The sequence below is a fragment of the Brassica napus genome, chromosome A9, assembly GCF_020379485.1.
Source record: "Brassica napus cultivar Da-Ae chromosome A9, Da-Ae, whole genome shotgun sequence".
In the NCBI taxonomy this organism is placed as follows: Eukaryota; Viridiplantae; Streptophyta; class Magnoliopsida; order Brassicales; family Brassicaceae; genus Brassica; species Brassica napus.
In genome coordinates this window covers 38381898-38392506 of record NC_063442.1, presented here as the reverse complement: position 1 = coordinate 38392506, position 10609 = coordinate 38381898, and the positions used below count along the sequence as shown (strand labels likewise).

At 32.8% G+C, this 10609-nt stretch overlaps 2 protein-coding genes across 2 annotated transcripts; both read left to right on the top strand.

Annotated features, from left to right (window-relative positions):
* The first annotated feature begins 3699 nt into the window (after positions 1-3699).
* LOC106368563 (probable sugar phosphate/phosphate translocator At2g25520) lies at positions 3700-5172 on the top strand. Its single transcript, XM_013808564.3, has one exon. It carries the CDS (start codon positions 3849-3851, stop codon positions 4896-4898), a length of 1050 nt encoding a protein of 349 aa, XP_013664018.1. The 5' UTR covers positions 3700-3848; the 3' UTR covers positions 4899-5172.
* Positions 5173-6139: 967 nt separating this feature from the next.
* Positions 6140-9085, top strand: LOC106368561 (putative ATPase N2B). The gene is made up of 12 exons (XM_013808563.3): positions 6140-6361; positions 6429-6565; positions 6640-6782; positions 6874-7019; positions 7117-7454; positions 7544-7654; positions 7737-7859; positions 7931-8052; positions 8123-8285; positions 8388-8515; positions 8615-8756; positions 8833-9085. The coding sequence occupies exons 1-12, from the start codon at positions 6244-6246 to the stop codon at positions 8914-8916; spliced, it is 1755 nt and encodes a 584-aa protein (XP_013664017.1). The 5' UTR covers positions 6140-6243; the 3' UTR covers positions 8917-9085.
* The last annotated feature ends 1524 nt before the right edge of the window (positions 9086-10609 follow it).

Below are 10609 nucleotides of genomic sequence, written 5' to 3'. Positions count from 1 at the left end.
ACATGAAGACATAACTCTATTACACAAATTTAAATATAACAACAACACTAATAGTCATGTAAGTTTGATCCGGAACCTTCAAACTTTCAAATATTATCCAAATTTTTTTTTTTGTAACTAAAGATGGTTGTTGTTGTTTTTATGTCTTTTTCGTACAATTATTTCTTGTTTATATTGAATATATTCACAAGTATTAATATCATTGAAAGAAATTAGTCTTTTAGCAATATTTTATGTTTTTTTTTTATTTTCTTGTTCCAATATAATATATTTACAAGTATCAATATTACCCGATTTCAACAACTTTTAGCTCGTAATCTACAAAGTAAAAATGTGGAGAGTCATTTTTACTTCAAAATACACTAATAGATCATATATGCATTACGAAAATTATTTTATGAAATAATATGGTATTTTGTTTGGAGTTTAATATTAATTTATTTTTATTTAAATTTTTATATTTAATAGAATATTTTATTAATTAATATTGTTGTAATATGTTTATATATGTGCTAGTTATTTACAAAAGTTTTATAAATTCAAATTAGTTATGACAAATACAAGGATCATATTATAAAATATAAATAGTTTTAAAGTTGAGTTTGAAGTTTTGCTTTTGGAGAAGAACATATTGAAACTTCAAATATAGAGTTTTGAAAACTTCAAAATAGAGTTCCTTTTTGGAGATTCTCTAAGTATTGTGTACAGTTGCATAATAGTTAATTGTCAAAAATATAATATTCATAGTACCACTTTTCATATTTACATTAACTATTTTTATTCTCATTTTTAATGAAAAATAAAAAAATATTTATAACTCTAGGGTTAATTAATATAAATTTATGATTTAGAGTTGATGAGTGAGATTTAGTAATAAGTTCTATGACTTTGCACATATCTCATATTGAATAACACTTCATTTGGAAATAATTTTTAAAATCATTGATTCAATAACATGAGATTTTAACAAAATTCTAAAATTTTCTAAAACTATTAATTCAATACACCTCCTAAGTGTCATTAAAAATCATAATAGAGATAATAGTTAATGTAATAGATATTTTTAAATATAAAGTAAAATATAGAAGAATGCTATTTATTCTTTCTATAAATAGAAGAAAAATTAGCAATCTCTACTTTAGAAAAAATTTATATAAGTGGATTGGAGATATTTTAAGTGTACATATTACTCCCAAAAACAACTCTGCAAATCAATCTTCGTATAATTTCAGATTAATTAATTCAATGTTATGTCTTCTTATCCGTGTTGCGTCTGCTGAATTTCCGCACAGGAGATAAAAATAAACATCTGTCCAATGCTAAATATATTTTTGCGTCCTCAAATATATTTGATAATTTAATTGTTTCTATTTAAAATAGCTTGCTATAGCATAAATACTTAGAGCATCTCCAATGTATTACTCCAAATTTTACTCCAAAATGGTGTAACTCCAAAATAGAGTTGGATTTTACTCCAATGTATTACTCCATTTTTTACTCCAAACAAAAACATTTTTTTTTATTTAGTTAATAATTGTTATTAGTACCTTCAACTTATAAAAAATTAACAATTAACCCAACTATTTTATGTTTACAAAATTTCTATAATAATATATTTTATTAAAATTAAATATTTATCATTAAAAATACAACTAGAGATTATCTTAGAATTTCAATTTGTGCAGATTTTATCATATGCAATTTTTCTAATTCAAAAATATTTTTATGCATTAAAATAACATAAAGAAAAAACAAAGTTTTGTTTTGTAATTTGATTTATGTATTGGGTCATATTGTTTGTTTGTGCATATATCAAGTTCAACAAGTACAAATGTTATCAATCAAAATTTTGACCCACAAAATTAAAAAACTCATCTATTCCGTTTGAATATTACTTCACTGATTTTGGTAGTTTTGAAAACAATTTATCGAATTAATTATTAAATTACTTATTTATACTATATTATATTTATTTTATATTTTTTATTCTTAGTTTTGACTTTTATGAGTTTATGCATATTTTAATCTTTTGCGGAGTATTATATTTTTTTATGATATTATATTATTTTAAGTATGAAATAAAAATATTAAAAATTAAAAGGACTATTTCATAAATATAAAAAGTTTAACTTCAAAATGGAGTAATGGGTAAGATTACTCCATAAATGGAGTAACCCTAGCTATTACTCTATTTTGAAGTTGAATATGGAGTGGGGTTGGAGAATATTTTACTCCATAATTGAGTTTGGAGTCAAAAATGGAGTGGGGTTGGAGATGCCCTTAGACGTGATGAACATAATGACCGACAGTTAGAAAATACAATATTTGAATATAAAAATATGTATTCTCTGCAAGAAAAAATGCACACAATGACCGACAGTTTTTAGAAAGTACAGTATTTGAATCTAAAAATGTAATGTCTGCTCTGCAAGAAAATACTTGTTGACAAAACGTGTAACAATGCAATTCCGCAATCATAACCAAGCATCAAAAACTTAAAATTTGGTATTGTCGTGAGGGGAGCGAAGACAAGATTCTCTTTTACAAGTCAACAAACTCTTTGTTACCCGAAGAATAAGTTCATCAAACGTTACGACAACGACAGAAGCACCAAATGCAACGTAAAGAGGAACGCAGTGAAACTAACCTAACGCGTGAGATGCACACGCTATGTATCTAAACGTTGACCTATTGTGTCACCGTTACTCTTCCCCCTTTATTTACTTCGCGTCTCAAGTTTCCATTTAATTAGACCTACTATATAGCTTAAGGGATTAGTAATTACTTTAAGGCGATTAGGCAACGTAAAAGTAAAGGAGTTTACAACTGCTTTTCATTCATTACGATGTTTGGCAAAGTTGGAAACTGAAAGAGTTTAGATAAAAAAAACTACTTATGAGCCACATCAGCAACAATTGAGAAACTTTTTGCATCTTACTTTTATACATTTACTTGTCGTTTTATCGAAAACATAATAATTACTCCAACTGTTTCTAAAGAATGTAATTTGAAGATTTTTTATAAACTGAAACTGAACGTATCTTTTTGTATGTCTATCCAAAGTGTTGAAAAAAAAAAAAAAAGTGTTGAGAAAATTCATTTTTTATTCTAACTGTTTCAATATATTAATTAGAAAATATTATTTATTATATTTATCAGGGATTGAATATAGCTTTTCATACTTTCTTATTATGTGTAAAATTTGAAAAAAAAATCTGATACTCTTTATAAAACGAAAAGAAAATTAAAACTAAAAAACTAGAATTTAAATTTCTTAAAAAAAATATTTAATTTCCTTTTTGTTACTTCGTTTTTATTGGCTAATGTTAAAATTTATAGTACTATTATTTTAGAATCCGTCTCACCGAACGTCTCAATTATACAAAAAATACTAAAATTTGTACTAAATTAATTATAGAATGTTATTGTCGCAAAATTAAATTTGACTAAATAAGTTTACGTAGAATTCAGGTTCCTTTCTGTGAGATTTACGGAACATTAACAAAACAGTAAACAAATGGGACCGTTTCGTAATTCGTATAAACAAAACGTAAGTGGCTAAAAAGAAAAAACAAAACATTTTACCATATAATCGCATAATTTAAAAAGCCTAGGCCACGGAAAATATATAATCAAACACGGGACCCACCATAAGCCAATCGTCAAATAGGCAAGCACCTTTTCGCCACGTAGCACAACACAAGTCACGTAAGCCCTTCCTCTACATTACACGATCCAAAACTCAAAGTCTCTCTTCAACCTTTAAAACCAGTCCAAGAGATAGATAGAGAGAGAGAAGAGACTCATCTATCCTGCGCATCTCTCTGCTCTGCTTATCCTACGCACCAATGGGGAAAGGTCGCGCACTAAGCGACGGAGTGATAAAGAAGATCCTCCTCTCGTACACCTACGTGGCAATCTGGATCTTCCTCAGCTTCACCGTCATCGTCTACAACAAATACATCCTCGACAAGAAGCTCTACAACTGGCCTTACCCCATCACTCTCACCATGATCCACATGGGCTTCTGCTCCTCCTTGGCCATCGTCCTCATCAAAGTCTTCAAGATCGTGGAGCCGGTGTCAATGTCCCGCGAGACTTACCTCAGATCCGTCGTCCCCATCGGGGCCTTGTACTCGCTCTCCCTCTGGTTATCGAACTCGGCTTACATCTACCTCTCCGTCTCCTTCATCCAGATGCTCAAGGCCCTCATGCCCGTCGCCGTTTACTCCATCGGGGTCTTGCTCAAGAAGGAGTCGTTCAAGTCACGCACCATGACCAACATGCTCTCGATCTCCTTCGGCGTCGCCATCGCTGCTTACGGGGAAGCTAAGTTCGATGTTTGGGGAGTTGTTCTCCAGCTTGGTGCTGTTGCGTTTGAAGCGACCAGGTTGGTTTTGATTCAGATCTTGCTTACTTCTAAAGGAATCAATCTAAACCCGATAACTTCTCTTTACTACGTCGCTCCTTGCTGTTTCGTTTTCCTGTCGGTTCCTTGGATCTTTGTTGAGTTTCCGGTTCTTAGAGAGACTTCGAGTTTCCATTTCGACTTCGTCATCTTTGGGACCAACTCCGTTTGCGCGTTCGCGTTGAACCTTGCTGTGTTTCTTCTAGTTGGGAAGACCTCTGCTTTGACTATGAATGTGGCTGGTGTGGTTAAGGACTGGCTATTGATTGCTTTCTCGTGGTCGGTGATTAAGGATACCGTCACGCCGTTGAATCTTTTCGGGTACGGGCTTGCGTTTTTGGGTGTTGGGTATTACAATCATTGCAAGCTGCAGGCGTTGAAGGCGAAAGACGCGCAGAAGAAGGTTCAGGCTGGGGATGAAGAGGCTGGGAAGCTGTTGGAAGAGAGGGAGAGTGAAGTTGCTGGAAAACGTAATGAGAGTCAAGATTGAGATTCAAGAAATGATGCAGTTTCAGGGGAATAAGAGCTGAAGGGTTAAAGGATGATTTTGGAAAAAGTCTTCATTAGATATGATCACTGTCGTCATCCACGTTTAAGTTTATGGCTAATTATATTTTTATATAGTGATTTGAAACTTCATTGCATCTTCTTTTTGAGTTTGTCTTTGTTTTCTTTTACATTCGAAATCGTTATCTATATGAGTAAACTATTGTTGTTGTACTAGTAACTTCTTTTATATTTTGCTCATTGAGTTTTTTTTACAATCTTCTTTCGCCAATGAAACCATTATTTGTTGAATGACGGGAGATGGTCATATCATTTATGGACTATGTCGGATCATTTGGAAGCAAGATCCATAATCTCCCCACACCGACAGAAGGGTTCTCTTTAAACCTCTCCAAAAAGCTTCACTGTCTTAGAGTCTACTTAATAAATGTGAATTTTCACCTCAACTAGTTCCTGTTTTAAAGTTGGTGTTACATTACCAAATTGAAAACATTTGAACAAGGAACATGTGGGAACTTCAAGACTGGGACTGGCTTGGGATAAAGATGGTTTTGGTTCCAGAATAAGATTCCTAAGCATGCATTGGTTTGTCGCTTTGCAACTTTGCAATAGCCTGCCTTTCCTGACTGTAGGCAGATTTTTTCTATAGGAGAAGTGCTGTTAGGTTTTTGAACTTTTTTTGGGGGCGCCAATGAACGTTTTTGAACTTTTCTGGTTGATTGAGCTTTTTGTTTTAATTAACATTAACCCCAGAATATTTTGACTGTTTAATAAACTGGGATGAGAATGTCAAGTTTGGGTTTTTTTGAATCATTGATGAAACTGTTAGAGTTAGTCTTCGTTTGCTCAAGTTGAGTGATCAAGTGAAAGATTCAGATCAACACCAACCTCTCATTTGTAGATAGGTTTCTTAATTTTTAAACCTGTGTCTCCCTTGTGTAGATTCATAGACTATAAAACAAGTTAAAGATAGAAAAAAAAGTTCCATGAAGCCAAAATTGATGAGTCTAAAGTCTAAAAACATTTTCAAACTGCGCCAAACATTAGATATATGTCACCATCCTCACTGACCGGACCCCAAAATTGCTGATTTGGTCTGCTGATCTGGTTTACACTAAACAAAATCTCTACGGACAGTAGTAAACCAAATCAGCAATTCAACAAACGGTCCACATCTTGCCACGTTACTCTCTTATAAATCGCCACGTCGACACCTATTTATTATAATTTATAACACTCCTCTTCTACTTCCTCCTCTTTCCCGGACCGGAACAGTAGTGTCTAAACGGGCGTGATCGGAGAAGTGACAATCTGAATCAGAGCGAATTATGCGAAAGGTGTCGCAGATCTCTGCCGTTCTACGTCTAGCGTTGTCTTCTTCAAAACGAAGCAGACACACCAATGTCTGTCGTTCCTATTGCACTCCTCCAAATCCAACACCATCAGGTTTTACTCTCTCTTCTCATTCCCTCAAATTCTTTTTGTCTTATTATTGGAATTTGCTTCTGATCAGGTCCACTGACGAGTTACAGCAAGCTAGTGGAACAAGGGAGGCTTCAACACGATCCATACCAAGAGAAAGTCGCTTCAGCCTTCCAAAACTTGTTCGGACGATTGGAACATTTCGAGAAAGAAATGGAAGATTATCATGTATGAAGAAGATTTGGTTTTCAAATTGTTTTTGCATTTATGTGTATTCATTTTTTTTTTTGTTTTTAAACTAGGTGAGATTAGAAGAGTGGGAGAAGAAGAGAGAGGAAGAGAGACGAAGACTAATGGTGGAAGAAGCTGAGAAGAAGGAAGAAGATGGTGTGTGGGCTTCTATGAATAAACAAGGCCAAAAGCTTTTAGGAAGATGGGTCTTAGGGTGAGAGAGGTTTTATTATTATTATATCAATGGCATCTTTCTTTATAGTTTGTAAAGATTGTTTCTTTATCTGTTTTTGGTGGTGTTTTAGGAGAAGACAGATGAATGTAGAGCCTGGAGTTGGTAAATGGGTTTCTTACCTTAACCGAGAGAGGAAACTTGATTCCATTGTCGGTTCTCGTCCTGCAATACCTTCAGCTCCTAAGGGATTATATATCTATGGAAATGTAGGATGTGGTATGTTAATGCCAATGGATTATGCTCTTATTGTTGTTTCCATCTCTGTCGTGTAGCTAAGCTGAGAAAACCACGTGTTTGGTGTTTTTTCATGTAGGCAAGACTATGCTGATGGATATGTTTTATAGCGCCACCGATGGGATGATCAGACATCGACAGCGGTTTCATTTTCACGAGGCTATGCTGAAGATAAATGAGCAGATGCACAAGTATTGGAAGGAGAATGGTGAGGAGAAGTCCTCTCAGTATAGCGTTTCGAGCTGGATTATGAATCTGCCTGTTGATGAGAGAGTTAAAGAGTGGATAGCTGGGGAAGAGTTTTATAAGCAGCAGCTCCAGATGAAACACATTCTTCCAGCTGTGGCTGACAAGTTTCTCGTTGATCAGCAGTCGATTAAGAAAGGAGCCAGCATCCTCTGCTTTGATGAGATTCAGGTTAACTGTTATTATCAAAGCTAAATACAAGGGCTTACTTGATTGTTTCTGTAACTTGGGACTTTCTTGCATCATCTTTCTGTTTACAGACAGTTGATGTGTTTGCTATTGTGGCCTTATCTGGAATCATGAGCAGATTGTTGAATACTGGAACTGTTCTTGTGGCTACTAGTAACCGAGCACCAAGGGAGTTAAATCAGGTTTCTAAGGCTCTCTCTTCTTGTCTGTTTTACTCTGTAGTAGTCACTAACTTTATATTGCTAATGTTTGTTGTTGGTACAGGACGGAATGCAGAAGGAGATATTTGATAAGTTTATCTCTAAATTGGAGAAACATTGTGAGATTATCTCAATTGGAAGCGAAGTTGATTACCGCAGAGTTGCAGCAAAAAACTCTGTTGAACATGTGCGAATCACAGACTCTTTAAATCATTTATTGTTGGCTTCTGCTTAATGAAATTTGTTAAATATGCATAGGTTCACTACTTATGGCCTTTGAATAATGCTGTTATGGAAGAGTTTGAGAAAATGTGGCGTCAGGTCACTGACCAGTACGGTGGAGAAATAACTTCCGCGACTCTACCAGTGATGTTTGGAAGGTAACTAGATGGTTTAATTTTCTTTCTTTTGTTACTGATCAGATTATATAAGTTTTTTTTATAACATCAGAACAGTGGATGTTCCTGAGAGCTGTAAAGGAGTGGCAAGATTCACATTTGAGTATCTGTGTGGTCGACCGGTAGGTGCAGCGGATTATATAGCAGTGGCTAAAAACTATCATACAATCTTTATTTCTGAGATTCCAGCAATGAGTATGGAAATACGAGACAAGGTAAAATAATTAATATAACCAAAAAATCAAGATTTATGGCGACTTTTTGGGAGATGTATAGATTTTTTTTTGTCTGATGGGTTTTTGTGTTGATGTTGTCAGGCACGTAGGTTTATAACACTTGTGGATGAGTTATACAACCACCATTGTTGTCTTGTCTCATCCGCAGAGACGCCTATTGATGAGTTGTTTCAAGGAACTGCAGAGGGTACCCTCTTCGACCTCGAAAGGTAATTAGTACACACACTAATAAGTAGAGACATTGCATTACAGTGAATGGTTAACTTTTTGTATTTGATTGTCACATTCATTTTATTATAAATTTGCAGCTTCCAGTTTGAGACGGAGACGGAAGATTCTAGGTTAAGGCGAGATGTGCTTGCAGAAGGTAGCATAAGTGCTGCTGGCTCGCCGTCTTCAATCGTGAAAATGCTCTCTGGCGAAGAGGAAATGTTTGCCTTTGCTCGAGCTGTAAGTATAGTTTTTCATATTCTTTTAATCCAATGGTTTAAAGTATTTTTGGTTGATGACATTTGAAACGGTGCAGGCTTCGCGGTTGATTGAGATGCAGACTCCATTGTACCTCGAAGGAGTTCGTTTCTTGCACCCTTATTTCCATCAGCCAAAGTAAACTAAAAAGAAAATAGTACAAATGAATAAATGGTAAATACATATTTTACTCCATTAATTTATTTTCATACGATTATTGATTTTAGCATAAGTGACCGACTAATGGTCGGTCTTTTGCTTTTAATACTAAAACAATTCATCACGAATAAAATTCTTCTTTTGCTAAAGCATTTTGAGTAGCTTTAACTTTCTTAGTTTTCTTTTTATGTCACTAGAAATCTGCTAATCAAGTTTTAAAACTTCCAAAGTAGTGTGAGGTTGTCCAAGTACAATTCGTCGATTTATTTGGATAATTAAAATGCACTTAAATATCAGATATTAAAACGTATGCAGTACTGTAACCACCTTTCGTTGTGTTTTACATTATGTACATAGTTTTATGATAAACACACGTGACATTTAAATGCACCTACCAACGAAACCATTGGAAAAGTATTTTTGGTGGCATGCGATTGCGACACACGCATCTGTTATCACACCGTTTGAGTGGACTAATTTCTTAATGGAAAGCAATTAGTGAATTAACCTTCTTTTTTCTTTAAGTAAAAGTTGAATAAATATCATTTTTAATAGTTTTCAAGAAACCGTCACCGTCAAGACTCAAATTTCTAAAATGTTTAATCCAAATTTCTAAATAATTTTTTGAACAGCTTAGACGTTTATACATTTTAATAGTGTACTAAATATATATAATGTAGTATACTAAATATCAAGTTTTACCAATAATAAAATTCATATTATTTTATTTTTAAATATCAAAATTATTTATGAAAATTTATAAATGATATTATATTATTTAATATTTTAATATTATAATTTTAATATATTTTAAAAGATAATTACTACCGTATTAAGGGATTTAACGTCTAAACAACCGTTTAAAACATTGTTTTCCACATTGATGAGCAATTTTAGTTTGTTTATAATTGTTATGACCTATTCGTTTAAAATTGATGTAAATATATATATATATATATATATATATAGTAATTTATCTTCAAAATATAATTTCATTTTGGATTTTTTACATCACAAATTTCTAATGATGAAGCCACTATTTTTTATTAAAAAAAAATTCGGACAACTAGTTCCCAACACTTTAGAATATGAACTTCTTTTGAAAAAGAGTTAGTAAATAGTAAATACACTATTTTGTTGACAAAAAAAAATACACTATTTTAATTATTAATAAAGATGTTCATAACACACTGTTTTCAACTCATAAAAATGATATCTATATCGATGGATTGCCAACGTTCATACCGCACAAAGAAAGATTCAATGATGTAAAGAGTTTTTTGCTTTACTTTACAATCTAACATATTCTACTAACAAAAATATAATAGCAGACAAATTTTACGATTTACAAAATGCTCAAAATTTCCTTTTATTGTATACTAGGTTAGTCATAAATCATCAATCTGTCTTACTTAATTTGTAGTTAATATAGTGTCTATTGGCAAAAAAAAAAAAATCTTCGTAAAAATATTTCTTATATTTCAAGTTGTAAAAAAATGTCAAAAAGCTGTAAAAAATTAGATTAAGTTGCCGAAATCATCATTTTAAATAGGAAAAATGACAAATAACACAAAAAGTATTATGACAAAATTAATACACAAGAAAAATGACTACGTTAGCACTAATTAAATAACAAAATGATTAAATTACTCTAAATCTTAAATTCTTACCTTAAA

What these genes read in the sequence shown, in the direction of transcription:
- LOC106368563 (XM_013808564.3), top strand. Translation starts at nt 3,849, where the DNA reads ATGGGGAAAGGTCGCGCACTAAGCGACGGAGTGATAAAGAAGATCCTC.
- LOC106368561 (XM_013808563.3), top strand. Translation starts at nt 6,244, where the DNA reads ATGCGAAAGGTGTCGCAGATCTCTGCCGTTCTACGTCTAGCGTTGTCT. An exon ending in TCTGCTTTGATGAGATTCAG is followed by an intron (nt 7,455 to 7,543) that starts GTTAACTGTTAT and finishes TTCTGTTTACAG; the next exon opens with ACAGTTGATGTGTTTGCTAT. An exon ending in TGTTTGCCTTTGCTCGAGCT is followed by an intron (nt 8,757 to 8,832) that starts GTAAGTATAGTT and finishes GAAACGGTGCAG; the next exon opens with GCTTCGCGGTTGATTGAGAT.